General features: G+C 41.2%; 1 protein-coding gene across 2 annotated transcripts in view; it reads left to right on the plus strand.

Moving 5' to 3' along the window:
- Positions 1 to 13,243, plus strand: part of LOC147302870 (protein NLRC3-like) — a 267,565-nt gene extending 254,322 nt beyond the window's left edge. Inside the window, exons 10-12 of one of the 2 annotated variants that reach the window (XM_086284396.1) lie at positions 6,921 to 7,097; positions 11,532 to 11,711; positions 13,051 to 13,243. In XM_086284396.1, the coding sequence (XP_086140522.1) occupies positions 6,921 to 7,097; positions 11,532 to 11,711; positions 13,051 to 13,243 (550 nt within the window). Of the gene's footprint in view, positions 1 to 6,920; positions 7,117 to 11,531; positions 11,712 to 13,050 lie in introns of those variants that run through there. The other variant, XM_086284397.1, reaches the window with a different exon arrangement.
- The last annotated feature ends 3,422 nt before the right edge of the window (positions 13,244 to 16,665 follow it).

Consider the following 16,665-nt stretch of genomic DNA (forward strand, 5'->3'; position numbering starts at 1 on the left):
TCAAAATCATATTTCTTGCGCCAATGTCCTAAATACTTTGCGCTACCGGGAGCGAATTTCACCATAAACTTCTCGTCACCCTCTGACACACTCTTGGTTGCTTGGGAACCCATAATAACAACAACAGCTGCCGACGTCACAGACCACGTGTTCTGCTCCGCACACACTCACACAACAACAACAACAACAAAAAATATCCTCACACACAAACAACAAAAATTAGGCCTATTGTCTCAACGCAGTCTCACACAGTGACTGCGTGCTTTGTCGCACACAGTGGCAAAGACTTACATAGCAGTGATCACGCGCTTTATCGCACACAGTGATAAAGACTTTCAACGCAACCTCACACAGTGGATGCGCGCTTTGCTGCACACAGCGGCAAAGAATAGTCGCACACAGTGACTACACGCTTTATCGCACACAGTGATAAAGACTTTACAACTCAGCCTCACACAGTGGCTTAGATTTTTCACATACCTACTTGGTGTTGCTTATTGCGAGTAGCATCAGTCCCGAATCCCGTCAATCGTCATCCATCGAGGAGAAAAAACAGACGGCTAATCCACCGGCTCGATGACGAATTCTCACGCCTCGGGACTTTGCTGCAGGACCTCTATAAGTCCTGGCTGACGTCAGTCTGTCGGCGTGTCTCTTTTCCCCTCGGTGAATGTCGACTCCAGGGATCCGGCTCTCGAAGGACCAATTAATGATAGGTTTGTAGTTTGAACCTATCCACTGGAACGTTAAGGACAATCTGCTACGCAGCAAAAAGCAAGACACAAGGCACCAAAGTTCTCTGGTTTACTCATGCATGAGGGAGACCTGGCTGGAGCCAAGCGTCGTTCCACCACTTGACCACCATCAGACTCTCAGCCAGGCTCCCCATAGCACTCCTTTTATTGTGGTTACATGAATATGCATAGGGTCATTAACATATAGCATCTCACATAGGTATACATGTGAACAAAGAATACTGTGTGTGTGTGTGTGTGTGTGTGTGTGTGTGTGTGTGTGTGTGTGTGTGTGTGTGTGTGTGTGTGTGTGTGTGTGTGGGGTACTGCTGATCAAAGGGTCATATAACATCCTTGGTCAGGAAGAGGGTAGACCCCCCTTCACCCTAGATGGTTCACCCTAGATAACATGGTGAGGAAGTCCAGCAGTTCATCTAAACAAAAAGCACTTAGACTAGAACAGACGTAGCTACGTTAATCCTGCCATAAAACAATAAGAGAAGGTACGACCTCTCTCGTGCTCCCAGGATGTGGGTGTGCATTCTAGTGTGGAATACACACCAAGCCCCTGCAGCCTGCTAAAGATCACACATCCTATCACTACACAATTGATTATACACCTCTAAGAATATATGGTTAAATATTTCCTAATACAAATGACAATAATAAAATCTAAACCCATCAGAAAGCGAGAGTTAAAACCCTGAACAGTGTCCACTGAGCTTCTTATGCTATTCTCATGCTCAAAGAAGTTTAACAGGAAGGACGACTCGTCCATCAGGCGTCCAGCTGTCCGTGACCGTGTCCACAGCAGAGTGTGACCGAGGCTTCATGCTAACACGCACACATGAAGCTAATACCACCACAAGCAGCTGCTCAGTGGATTTGGAGGACAAATGTCTGCAGCTTCTCACAGGCAGTATGCAGAATGTGGATCTCCACAAAGACTGTGGAGAGCTCGTCCCACACTCTAAATCCAAACTTGTCTGCACAAAACTTCTCACACGTTCCCGTCACAAGTGTCTTCTAAGTGAAGCTACCAGGTTCAGGTCCAGCTTGTTTATCTGGAGATGCAGGAGATGATCCATCCTCACAAAGCAACACAGACAGCAGATATGCAAACACACAACACAACCAAAGGATTCTCTCTGCATGTCTGTGGCTGATGCTGCTGGAACGAAGCTGTTTGAAACCTTGTTGTTCTGCACTTTGGGACCAGAAGAGGAAACTGAAGCTCTGTGCAGAGGGTCCAATGGAAGCAGCCAAGCGCTGTAAGTGTCTGCTGTACAGGGATGCTGGTTCAGCTGTGGCTCAGTTTCACAGGGTGACTCAATAAAAGCAGCAGGAAATCAAAGCTTGATGCTTTCATCAGTGTGGAAATAAGAAAGTTTCCTGTGACAGACGCTGGAGCTCTTTCACTCTCAGCTTCACAGTTTCAGCTTCAAACTTCTTCCAACATGTTTCTAACACGGCCACATTCCACCTTAATGGAGCTGATATCTTGTGCATCAGCACATTTTCTAAAGGCAGCGATCACATCTTTAGTTTTGGATGTTTAACTGCAGATTGTTTGTGTTTATAGCACATTAATTACAGCAGCAGCGTTGACCACAGTGCTGTACAAGAATCCAAGATAACTATTAAAATAACTCCTAATATTAATATCACACATCAAATATCAAATAACTCTCATGCTGTATTAAAAGCCAGTGAATACAAATGTGTTTTCAGAGCAGATTTACAGAGACTGACAGCAGGAGCTGGGGCTGTTCGATAGAACGATGTATATATGATGACCATATGAAAACGTCTATCGTTTCATATCACGCTCTTTGTTTCCTGCTTATGTGTTTGTGTTTTCCAGATAAAGCTTTCAAAATAAATCTGAAGATCCTGTTGAGAGTTTTCAAAATAAACACAATACAGTACTGCGGTCGCTCGTTTATCGAGTTACGTTCTAAAAATAAGTCTCAGAATGAAGTAGCAGCTTTATGTTTTACAAGTATTATAGAAGTTTTAAGGCAGTTAAACCCTCACTGCACACTTTCTACACTTTTCTCAGACAGGCATGAACATTTTCACACTTTTCTCTCTTGTTTAAACAAAGTTCAAACCTTCATAGAAAAATAAGTTCATTATTAAAGAGTGAAAGCAAAGTGTTTCTGAAACGTGTCAAATCAGCCTTTGCTGGCATTAAATGAGCTTCTGTGTGAGGAGCACTCGTCCATGGCCTGGGCTCCTCGCTGTCAGGTAAAGTTTCATAAAGCTTTTGAGTTTTTCTGCAGATAATGTTGGTGTCCAGCACGATGTTCTTTTTCCTGCGGTCACTGAGCCACAAAGCCAAAGCTGACTCCATCCTTACGATGTTCTTGTTGTGGACAGTTACAACCTTTTTGCCTCCTTGTTGAAACTATGATGGTCAGCATCTTCCTCTGCCTTTGGCTGCTACCACAGGTGCAAAACGTCTCGTCATCATTGTTGTTTGTTGGGACAAAACGTACAAACATACAGTGCAGCACTGCAGAGTCACACTGCTGTAAATTTGAACACATTCTGTACTGTACAGGAGACACGGCACGAGATTGGCTGACAATGGTCTACAGCCAATCAGGACGCAGAACACAACGCGCTGTACAAAACAAAAGCATGCAAAATTGCACAAAAAAGATCAGCGAAACAGCGAGGCCGCCAAAGGTGAACTGTGTTACAGCGAGGGACCAGCGTATATGTGGTTGTTGGGACGATAAATGTCTTTGAGCTTGTGTCAGAAGACGAGCTGCAGCTTTCTGGACCAGCTGCAGTCTTGCCAGGCAGGTCCCACTAACTCCAACATATAAGGAGTTACAATAATCCAGCTGGGACGTCATGAAAACGTGGATCGCCCGTTCAAGGTTTTTAAAAGATATAAATGATCTCACCTTAGATAATCAGAATCAGAATCAGAATCAGAATACTTTATTGATCCCTGGGGGAAATTATTTTTTGTTACAGTGCTCCATTTTAAACCAACATTAAGACAAGACAGACAATACGCTAACTAAGAATAGTACAATATATACATATATATACATACATACATACATAAGTCACTTATAAATAAATATTTGGAAAAGAAACATGTGTAGTTGTAGCAGCAAACAGTGTGTTAAGTGGATGCGTTGTACAGGGAGATGGCCACAGGCAGGAATGATTTCCTGTGTCGTTCAGTGGTGCTTTTCGGTAATCTCAGTCTCTCACTGAACGAGCTCCTGTGACTGACCAACATGTCATGGAGTGGGTGGGAGGTGTTATCCAACAGATAAAAGCCTCAGTTTGAAGAAAGACCGCTCTACAACTGAGCTCAGCTGTTTTTCAAATTGCCGTCAAATATAAGCCCCAAATGTAATAATGCGATTTAATAAAAGAGCTGAACCAGTCTAATAGAGCGCCCTTGATGCCGCCATGCTCCAATGGTGAGGTCAAGATGCTGTGGTCAAGGCAGCAGTCAGATCCAAAAGCACAGCGGAGTCTCCTGATCAGTGGCTGATAAAAGATCATTAAGAACTTTTCAAAGTGCAGTTTCAGTGCTGTGAAGAGCTTTAAAACCAGACTGAAACCTTTACAACAGATTGCAGCTGAACAAATATAATCTTTTACAAAATCTTCGACAGGAAGGGAAGCTTTGAAATAGGCCTGAAGTTTGAGCGGACAGAGGATCCAGATCAGGTTTTTAGTACAGGCTGTACAACAGCATGTTTAAAACAGGCTGTACAACACCTGAACTAAGACTGCTGTTAAAAATCGCTAAGATGTCGGAACCGACAACCTTTAAAATCTTTTTAAACACGTGTTGGAACAACTTCATTTGGACAAGATGATGTCTTTATAGCATCACATCGTTCCTCCACCTGATCAAACCACACAGGCTCAAACTGATCAAAAACAGCTGAGCAGGTGAATATTTTAGCCCCGGTGCGATCTCGGGCGAGAGTATCGATGATGGCCAAAGGGCAGCGTCCAGCTCTACGGCCGCTGAAGAGCAGACTCAACAGACGCGCGTGATGTGGATCCTACTGCTCTAAAACTGGAGCTTCTTCAATCCATTAAAGAGGACATTAGTACGCTGTTAAAAGAAGAAGTCAGAAATGCATTGAAAGAAGATTTTGACAATATAAGGGCTGACGTGCAAGGACTGAGAAATGAGATCGCTAACAGCATGGCGGCGACGTGCGGCGAAGTTGATGGAGTAAAGGTTACAGTGAAAGAAGCTGAGGATGGGCTGTCAATGTGGAGCGATGAGGTGACCACCCTGCAGTCTACAGTAGAGAGTATGAAGGAGGAGCTGTCTGACCTGAAGGATAAATGTGATGAAGGCAGGAAGCGGAGAGCTAACATCCACATCATAGGGATCCCAGAGGGCCTGGACTCGAGCTCCTCCACGGCCGTATCCGTGCTACTACGTGAAGTGCTGGGTATGGATAAAGACGTTATTGTCGACCGCTCACACAGGAGCCCTATCCTGAGAAAGCCAGCTGGTAACCCGCACGCCGTCATAGCCGAGCGTCACTACTACCAGGATTGTGTGGCTACGCCGTGCCAGGGCCCAAGCCCCGCTTGAGTTTAACGGACAACCTATTGCAATATTACGACTGGGCGATATGACCCAAAGTTCATATCTCGATATTCTTTAGCTGGATGGCGATATACGATATATATCTCGATATTTTTAAAGCCAGAAAGTACGAACAAAAAGAGAGTTCTTAGTCAAAGCTGTGTCCCAAATCTCACACAGGCACATTTATTAACATACAGCGTAGATGTACATGAAACAATTACTCAGAAATAAATGATCAGCATTTATTAAATAATAATGCTCCATAAATAAAAGAAAACAATGTTGTGTTTGTGCATAACAAAAAGCTCACAATCGTGCAGTCAAAATGTAAACAGACGCTGAGCATAATAACAAGCAGCTGCTCTGTTCCCAGGTTCTACTGCGTGACTGACAGCCTGGAGTTTGAAACCCTCTTTGTAACCGTGTCTCTTACAGGTGCCATTTATGGTCCTTATACACACTCAATACAGTAATATTATGTTGAAGCAGAGTACGTATCACTCCGCGAGGCTCCTCGTAGCTGTAATGCTCCAACAATCCATCAAGCGGTGCGGCCTCGTAGCTGAGCAAAGTCGTACCAAAACATCTTTTGAAAGGTTTCTGAGCGCCGTGTAGCACATAAAATCGGTTCGAGGTCAGTAAGCACAACCAGAATTCATCCATAAGCCGCACTGTCGATTTATGAGAAAATTACAGGATTTTAAGTGCAGAAAATATAGTTTATGGTTTTCCTTTGATCTTAGCAAATATCTACGCCTCTAATTGGGACGACCACAGATTTTTCACTAATGTCTTTGCGCGGCTCCCCAATATGTCATCACACAATATCATCTTTGAGGGAGACCTAAACTGCTCATTATCTGCTATGGACCACAGTTCACACAAAAGTACACTTAGTCCAAAGTCAGCATGCGTCATTCAGAGCTTTCTTGATAATTATGGGCTGGCTGATGTATGGAGATTTCATAATCCTGCTTCACGTCAATACTCTTTTTTTTTCTAATGTCCATAAAACATATATTTGTATAGAAAAACGTCTCCCTTTAGTTACAGAATGTGATTATAAGACTCTGGTGATTTCTCCTCTTGTTTTTTCAATGTGTATTCCTGATGCCTGCTCCAACTATCAGCCATGGAGATTCAACTCAGTGTTGTTAGCAGATGAAGAGTTTGTCAGTTACAAAAGGTCTCAAAGACATTTTTTTTCTATCAATCAGACCCCAGAGATGTCATCATCAGTTTGTCTGCTTTAATAATGTGACTGGAAAAAGGTGTTGGACTTCAAATATGTCCATTTCTGTCACACTTCACCTTTAAAAGTGAAGCCATGTGGTTCCTGGAAGGAAAAACACGACTTTTTCAAGTCTTTGTCCTGTTTTTATGAGAAATGTACGACTTTAATGTGAAACATTCAGAGTTTTTTCTCTTGTTGTGTTTGTTTGAAGCTGCTTCCTGTTGGCTTCAGCTGTTTGGAGTTTCCATTTTCTAAACTTCTACATTCTGAACCTTCTTCAGCTCTGAACAGATGATGAAACACTGAATGATTTCAAGCACTTTGTCTAATAAACTTACATCTTTCATTCTTTATACAGATTGATGGACTGTGGTTTGTCAAAGATCAGCTGTGATTATCTGGCAGCAGCACTGAAGTCCAACCCCTCCCATCTGAGAGAGCTGGACCTGAGCAGGAACTACAACCTGAAGGATCCAGGAGTGAAGCATCTGTGTGGTTTCCTGGAGAGTCCAGGATGTAAACTTGAAACTCTGAGGTCAGTCAGCATGTTTTAGTTGTGCTGAGATGAATATGATGTGAAAGTTGTGCTGACACTAAACTGCAGACATCAGGCTGATATTATACTGATCCACACTGAGGATCTTCATGGTAAAGTCTGTTTTCTTCTTCTCTGGTTTAGTCCATTGACTGCAGCAGAACAATGTTCACATTTCAAACAGTGATACTCAACGTATGGCCCGCGGCCCACACGCGGCCTGCCCACCTTTCCTGATTCAGAGAGAGGGGACCCTGATTAACTGTGTAGCTTCTTCCTCACAGTTCTAAGTATCAGACACAACAATGAATAATCCACAGCTGACTGTCTTTAGCAGGTCAAAGGTCACGGCACACAGCAGACAGTCAGAAATATTCTAACTCTGATCATTTATCAGTTGTGACACTGTGAGACTTGATCAGAGGTGTGATCATCACAGCAGAGGCCTTTGTGTCAAAGTCACTGAGGATCAAACAGAAACACATGAAGCAGATTTTCCTCTTCTGGCTTTTTATAGCAGATAACCTTCAAAATATTCTGCAGTCGATCAAAAACTGAAGCAAACCATGAAGCAACATGTGAACATGAGCTGATGCTGCTGAAGTGAAGCAAAGTTACAGAGGTTTGATTACAGACACAGCTGAGAGTTTGTAATCTGTCATCATTTTAAAAAGTTTCCATGGAACAGCAGAAATGAGGCTTTACTGTCAGAGGCCGACAGCACTGAACACAACAGCAGACTGGTGGCTAATAAACAGTGAATGATGCAGAAACAGATGTTTGAAGCTGTTCTTGGAGTACACTGAGAGAGAGAGAGCTGTGCAGGCAGGAACAGCCAAAGTCAGAGAGAATTCATGAGCATATTGATCAAACGTGAAGCAGAGTTTGGATCTTCTTTTGCTGCTGCTTCACTCAGTTTTGGTTGGAGACAGATGAAACCTGCAGCTTCAGGATCTGTGAGCTGTCCACTTTCAGCCCCGACGGCGTGTCCGTGTACGTGCCGTCGAGTGAACGATCCACGCTCTGTGTTTCCATCTTTGTGTGTTTAGCTGCTCTCATTTACTGTTTTAGCTGTTTGCTGCTTGTTGAAATAGTTTGTGAGCTTTAACCTGAGATTCTGGCAAAATACATTTATATTAAACATCGATTCAGGATTGAATGAATCAACATCGTTTTATTCAAATTAAAACCATTTAAATGGGAACATGAATTTTTTACAGCCGCCTCTAATGCTGGGTAATGTCAGCTGGTCCATGTGCAGCTGGCTGTGAGGCTCAGGGAGCGTCTACAAAGTGCAACACTGAAAGAACATCATCCATAAATATTGAGTAAGAACTGGACTCTCATACAGCGAGACTCAAATGCCTTTAAACATCAGCTTATCCTGCTGATCCAAGTCCAACACTGAGTTTGTAAAAACATGTTTGTCAATCATTTTGTTTGGTTTCTGAGGAAAATGATTCAATAACTTGCTGCTAATACACAACATTTCATCATATTTCCTCATAAGCCTCTTTTGTCTGACCATTTGATCCCATTTGAATTTGCAATAAAGGATCCACAGAGTTTGGTGACAATAATGACAGTAGATGTTTGTGTGAAAGTGCTGGAAGCAAATGAGTGTGTGATGTTCTTTCAGTGTTGCACTTTGTAGACGCTCCCTGAGCACTGGTCTCACAGCCAGCTGCACATAGAGACCAGTGTTGTTAGTCCAGGTCAGAAGATGACTTGTTGGAATGAAAATGAGCTTGTAGTTTGTCTGCTTTAATAATGTGACTGGAAAAAGGTATTGGACTTCAAATATGTCCATTTCTGTCACACTTCACCTTTAAAAGTGAAGCCATGTGGTTCCTGGAAGGAAAAACACGACTTTTTCAAGTCTTTGTCCTGTTTTTATGAGAAATGTACGACTTTAATGTTCTTTTTTCTATACTCAATTTTTATTATAATTTACAACATTGCAACTTGTACTTGTCAATGTTCACAAGTAGGACAGTTACAGGAACTGCAATGCAGAAATCTAGATTAAAATAAGAACTGCAATTAGGAAGCACAAAACAAAACCCAAGCAAAACAAAACCCAAGCAAACAAACAAACAGACAACAACATAACAAAAAGAAAACAAAACAAAAACTTTATGTAATATTAAATAACTTGTGACAAACTTAGCCGTAAATGGACAAAACGAAACAGACCTATGCTAAATTATTGAAACAGTAAAGCATGTATGGGTCGCCAACGCTCAGTAAACAATTCTCTCTGAATCTGCAGAGCAGATGTTATTTCCTCCATCTGGTAAATTTCTCTTGCTTTATCAATCCACATATTATATGAAGGTGGGTCAAGATTCAGCCATTTAATAGTGATACACTTTAGTGCTGCTGTAAGATTCTTAAGAGATACGTTTTATTGTTTCCCGCAAAACCCTTTGGTAAGACTCCTAAAATGGCTAACTGTTGGTCTTTTGTTAATGGTTGTTGGAAAACTGCACTGAGAACTTTAAATATGTCATTCCAAAGTGATCAGATTTTTGGGCATGACCAGAATATATGTGAGTGGGTTCCTAAAGAAGTATTTCGCCAGCAGGTGTCAGGATTTGTAGGCTTCATTTTGGCCATTATCTCTGGGGTTCTAAAATATCTCATGACCACCTTCCATTTAAATTCTCTCCACAGCCCAGAATTAGTCACCAGATGGGCTTCACCGAACACCTCTTCCCAGGTGTCCTCTGAGATTTGAGTGCCAGTCTCAGCTTCCCACCTTGCCTTAATATCCAAAGTTGCATTTGTATTGAAACTCATAAATGCGTTATAAAAATGAGTGATTAATTTTGGGGAGGAATTACTTTGAAATGTTTTTAGAAATATTTCCTCAATGGGTGAGGGCTCCAAAACTTGCCTCCATTCTTTATGTTTTGTCAAAAAGCTTCTTAGCTGCAGAAATCTAAAAAAGTCAGAAGAAGGAAGCCGAAACTGACCTCAACTGTTCAAATGAGCTCAGGTGCCCATTCCTCACAACATGACAAAGTTTATGAAGCCCACTATGTGACCATGCTCTGAAGCCAGAGTCTTCCACAATAGGAGAAAAACCCTGCAGGGAGGAGAGCCTTGATAACATTGAAATTTCTTTTGGAAGACCAAATGATTGTTTGATTCTACGCCAAATCTTTAGTGTGACCCTCGTCCGTTCCCCCATATGCACATTTTTAATTGAAATGTTAGAACAAAGCAGGGATTCCAATGATCTTTCGCACATTGTCTTCTCAATGTTTAGCCACTGAGTTTCAGACAAATCCCGCACCCATACAGTCAGGGGTCTCATCTGAGCTGCCCAGAAATAATATTTCAGGTTTGGAACAGCCAATCCCCCCTGCAGGTTTGACAGTTTTCATGTTTGGAACTTGATCATCCCTCATGTGTATTTAGTCTCTGTGTCGCGTCATCTGTGTTCCCACCCTCCATATTTTCATGCCCAGTCTTTTGTATTCTTAGCCATAGCTTTCTGTGTCTTCATGATTTATTATAGTATTAGTTCCCCAGTTTAGTTCTCTTCACTGTGATTCTGCCTTGTTTGATGTCTTCAGCCGAAATAAAGGCTCGCTTTTCGTTCAAAACTCAGTTTCATGTCTGCGCCAGTGTCTGCGCCTGAGTCCTCCACACACTCTCCATACGGTCAGCCACTGTGACCGTGACACTAAACTACATGCTGTGTACAGCCACTCTCCTGAGCCTGTATTATATACACAGCGGTTACAATGACAAACTGAATACAATCTCATATCTACAAAACAGGCTGAGTCAAAGTTGCAGCTACGCTTATGAACATGGAGAAAAAACAGGCGAGTTATCAGCTCACCAGCTACGACTAAGAACAGCTAACCAACTATCCTTGAGATCCACAATGATTTCAATAAGGTGTTTGATATTCCCTCCTTGGGAGAAGATGCGATCGCTAGTCTGGAGGAACCTGTCTCTAATGTTGGAATTGAAACGGTCGTACGGAGCATGCAGTCTGGAAAATCTGCTGCCCCGATGGGTATCCATCTGATTTTTTCATAAAGTTTTCTGACCGACTGAATTCACTGTTAAAATCAACTTTTGAAGAATCCTTCCTCTCACAGTCGTTGCCTCCAACAATGCATCAAGCAGTGATGTGTTTAATTGTAAAACAGGAAAAAGACCATTTAGATTGTCGTTCATGTCGTTTAATATCTTTGTTCAACACAGACACCAAGATCCTGGCTCAAGTGTTGGCCCGTCGCTTACACAAGTATTTGTCCTCCATTATTTCACCAGACGGGCTTTATTAGGCACTCTTTTTTGAACATTAGAGCTCTATTAAATATCATTTATACCCATGTTAAAGGTGATACATTGGAAACTGTCATTTGTAAACTTTGTCTAATAAACTTACATCTTTCATTCTTTATACAGATTGAAGAGCTGTGATTTGTCAGATATTGGCCTTGATTATCTGGCAGCAGCACTGAAGTCCAACCCCTCGTATCCCACAGAGGTGGACCTGAGTGGAACCTACAGCAACCTGAAGGGTTCAGGAGTGAAGCATCTGTGTGGTTTTCGGGAGAATCCACGATGTCGATTTGAAACTCTGAGGTCAGTCAGCATGTTTTAGTTGTGCTGAGATGAATATGATGTGAAAGTTGTGCTGACACTAAACTGCAGACATCAGGCTGATATTATACTGATCCACACTGAGGATCTTCATGGTAAAGTCTGTTTTCTTCTTCTCTGGTTTAGTCCATTGACTGCAGCAGAACAATGTTCACATTTCAAACAGTGATACTCAACGTATGGCCCGCGGCCCACACGCGGCCTGCCCACCTTTCCTGATTCAGAGAGAGGGGACCCTGATTAACTGTGTAGCTTCTTCCTCACAGTTCTAAGTATCAGACACAACAATGAATAATCCACAGCTGACTGTCTTTAGCAGGTCAAAGGTCACGGCACTCAGCACTCTGTGAAACAGTTTGGAGCAGGAATTCTTGCACATTTACAAACTGACACTGCTGCACGGCATGCTGGGTAATGCTAGCTGCTCAGGTATGGGCGTGCTAACGGCTGTGAGGCTCTGTGGCTGCAGAACACTGAAGAAGAGAAAAGAGAGGTGGAGGATGAAGAAAAGAGGCGGAGATAAAGCAGAAGTTTAACTCTAGAGAGGAGCTGTGTCTGTGTGGGTGGGGCTCAGACAGCTCCGCCCACACAGTGACAGTGAAGCAGGTGAAGAGTAATAAATGAAGACAGCAGACAGTATTTGATAAGCTGATGTACAAACATGTAGAATGATGGTGGCAGCTACAGAAACAGGTCCATACAGGCTGAAGCGTGTCTCAGTCTGAATGTACACTGCTGTTATAAGAGCTGTGGAAACTCAGGTCAAAAGGACGTAACCATACTGCTGACAGTTCCAGGACAGTCACAGAGTTACAGCATCATTTGTGACCATAAAGACAGAAAGCTCATCCAAATCCTGGGATTAAAAGTCTGTCCTGGTGGTGTCCAGTCAAACACGTCTCTGTGAAAGCTTCAATCCAACAGGCTCCAAAGTCCTTCTGCTCATTTCCTCGCCGGGTTCTTGATGCTCCTGTACCATCTCTCTGTCATCCTCCTCGCTCCCTCTTTGCACTCACAGTCTTTCTGCATCATTAACACTCACATGAGGAAAACCAAAGTTTTACTGGGCAGAAGATGATCATCAGTGACTCTGTCTTTAAAACACTCTTGTTAGAAATGTTCGACTTTAATGTGAAACATTCAGAGTTTTTTCTCTTGTTGTGTTTGTTTGAAGCTGCTTCCTGTTGGCTTCAGCTGTTTGGAGTTTCCATTTTCTAAACTTCTACATTCTGAACCTTCTTCAGCTCTGAACAGATGATGAAACACTGAATGATTTCAAGCACTTTGTCTAATAAACTTACATCTTTCATTCTCTATACAGATTGGAGCGCTGTGATTTGTCAGAGATCAGCTGTGATTATCTGGAAGCAGTGCTGAAGCTCAACCCTTCGTATCCCAGAGAGGTGGACTTGAGCTCCAACAAGCTGCAGGATTCAGGAGTGAAGCAGCTGTGTGTTCTTCTGGAGAATCCACAACACCAAATTGAAACTCTGAGGTCAGTCTCCACGTTTTAGTTGTGCTGACACTGTCGATCTGTGGAACTAAAACCTTTATACAGGAAGTCTGGTTCAGCTCTTTGTAGACCTTCTAATCTCTGATCCTCTGAGTCGTACTCAGTAGATGATGCAGAGTTGTGAAGCCGATGTGGGTGAGGACACTCGCCCAGCTCGTAACTACTTTGACGTCCAGGCGGCTTCCCTGCTTGTCCTGATACAAACAAACCTGAGTAACGTTGCAGGTCAGATCTCATCAGTCACACCTGTTATGGCAGCTCTCCTCTAGATTGTAGTTCTTGTTAACCTGGGATGGTTTTAGAAGCCTGGACCACAGACTGCAAGGGAAGATATTACTGGGAAAGGCCAAAGCAACCTATTAGACCCATTAAACACTAACATAGATGAATACTCAGATTTAAACCTTTATTGTTTCACAAAGGGTTAAAAAGGGAACGTCCACAGTTTAGACTGCAGCAGATTTTATTAAAGCAGTTTGACAGGAGCAAAGCAAAAACACAAAGAATAAGTGTTTCACATATTAATACATATAACATAATAATAAAAGAAAAGCAAAAGAATGATACAAAAGAATGAAAAAGTTGTCCAGAGCAGCAGGATGTCTGAGGTCTGCAGAAACACAAAAACACAGCAGCTAAAAATAGTTGTTGAAAGAAAACGAGGTGGGAGCTGCTGATTCCTGAGCTTTGATACTGGATTAGCTTCAGTAGTTATTCCCATCACTGCTGTAGGAGCTACATTTAGTCACAGCTGATTGTCTCCTTTGACCAATCAGAAGACTACTGTTGTAAAAACAAGCAGACAAAGAACCAATGAGAGTGAAGAACAGGATAAAGAGCTCGTGTGATGGAGGCAAAGCAATAATCAGCAGACTGTAGCAGTTTCTATCTGGATGAAAGTAGAAGGAGCTCAGCGGAGCTCAGTCCCATATCTTTGGTTAGAAACAACATCAGTGATTTCCTGCTGCTCGAGATGATTCCAGCAGCTCTCATTCCAGCAGCTGATGAGAGAAACAGCTGATGGCTCACAGCTCGTACACTGTTGGATCTTGTCGAGGAGGGAAATTATTTTACTGCTATTGTTAAATAATTGTCATTGCATTAATAATATAATCTGCAGCATGGATATTGCATTCCAAGGTTTAAACAGTGTCTCTTTCAGAAAGACTGAGTTGCAGGCTGACAGGAAGTTGTATGCAGAAGTGAAAGCAGGAAGTTATTTTGAGCCGCAGGCTAAGACGAGGCTTTAACAATGTAACAGATAGCTTTAAGAAGGCCTTAAGCAGTTATGACTATTTTATACACAATGCATATCTGTGCTTATTAAAGAGTTGGAGCTCGGTCAATTAATTGGGGGTCGGAAGCTTTGTTCGGCGCGATGTTCGGACAATCTATTGTGCAAGTGACTTGGAGCCATAGAAGGAATCGCAATACATGCTTACAAAACACTTATATCAGGTCATTTTATATTAAGGTTTTAGGAGAGGTTCTTGGTTAAAACATTTATTTAGTAGAAGACATACACATACACTGTAAAAACTGTGACTAGAGGTTACTTAAAAAAGTTATGGCAACAAAGTGACACTTGAAATAATTAAGTAGATTTTAATTTCAAAAGATTTATGTAAAATGTAGAGAAAATGTTAATTAAATTCAAATAGAAAACAAAAGTAGATATTAATAGAATTAAACTGTAAATATGTGTTGGATTTAGGGTCAAAATCTCAAACTGAAGGTTGAAATTGCCCAACTTTACCAAAAAAAATAATTGATATGAAATAAGTCTCTGAGAAAAATTACTTTGAATTTACTAACTATCTGGCAAAGGTTTAGTAAAAACTTCCTAAAATATCCATTACAAAGAAATGAAATCTTCTTGTTTTTTCAGTAAAACTCAAATTGGATTCAATAATTTTCCAAATAAACCTTAAAAATAATGACTGAATAATAAGAGAAAATGAAATGAATTTTACTTATTTTCTGAGTAAAATGAATCAATTTCACAAAGAAAACATCAAAACAGTAATTTGTTTTATTGTGGAAAATAAAACACAGTAATTTATAATATAACATTTTTCTGCTCGTATACACTGAATTCTCATCAACAATCTCCTGATCTCCTAAATACATTCCTCTGCTGTAAATTTGTTTTAGTGTCATAAACAGTTTATCACACAGCTTTGTGTACAGAGCAACAGCAAAATAAACTGCATGAATGTAAACCAGTTTTGTAAAAAAGAAATTAATCTTTAGACTGTAATATCAACATGAACCTGAAATTTGAATATCCTTTACCGTTTCCTTTATCTCTGTTACTTATTTATGATTGACTAACAAAAACTTTAGTTTGTCAATCTTTTGTTAAATCGAATCACTCAATATAACTGTAGAACAAAGGTTTTTCACTCATGTACATGGAATATCAATAATGTAAATCAACCTTTTATCCCAATTTGGATGTTTAACCTGAGAAAATCTAAGACACATGTAAGAGGAAGTAACATTTCTACAGCTACAGGACTGCACTTCTGTTAAATTTTAAAGTTGTTTTAAACCAATGTTTTATAGTAACATACACTATAAACAAAGAAAAGCTTCACTAGTGATTCCTCCAATTTGCTGCCTTTCAAACAGAATATTCCTAAGAAACTTGTAGGTAATAAAAAACAAAATTAAAATGAAGAGCACAAATACAGCCTGACACATTGCAGGTCATTTGGGTAAGATATGAATAAGATGAAATTAACTTAAAAACTGAAAAGATAGCTGCATCTAACAAAGACAAACCAAAGGTTTTCAGTGAGCTTACTTCCCTTTCATTCTTTCAGAGTCCTCGTTTAAGCCAATAACTTGTTCTTGAGGCTGTTCACTTTTGGTGAGAGCTTAGCACAATCCAGTTCAAGGAAAAGTTTCTGGAATACTTCCAAGGTGTATTTTAGCTCTTTGGGATAGGCAAGATCGACTGCATATGTCAATCCAACCAGCATTGCGCATGCTCTTGGAAAATTGCCCAGAGCAGGCATAACTCTCACACCCTCCAGCACAATGCCAATGTCATCCTCCTCAGATCCAACAGCCTTGATTTTGTAGATTTTCATCCTCTGTTCAGAAAGATCTTGTGACACACCATCCTCATCAGCATCCTGAAACAACAAACACATGGGTTTTCTGACTGTAGTTGCACACATGAAATATTTCCTGGACACATCCTGTAGCTGAATGACAAATAAAACATGATAATGCCTCAAATTATTTGAAACTTGACAAACACATATGAATAACAAAAACAGAATAATGTTTCTACTTCAACACTTACACTGTACTCTTTGATCAGTTGATCAATGGACTCCCCAAGGTACACCATCAAGCACTGAATAACCAGATTTCTGGTTATGTTATTGCTAGGATTGCTTGGTGACTGAA

This window comes from Aulonocara sp. 'chitande type north' Nkhata Bay, linkage group LG23, assembly GCF_057382095.1.
Source record: "Aulonocara sp. 'chitande type north' Nkhata Bay isolate Kocher_YH1m ecotype deep benthic linkage group LG23, A_spYH_male_GT1.1, whole genome shotgun sequence".
NCBI lineage: Eukaryota > Metazoa > Chordata > Actinopteri > Cichliformes > Cichlidae > Aulonocara > Aulonocara sp. 'chitande type north' Nkhata Bay.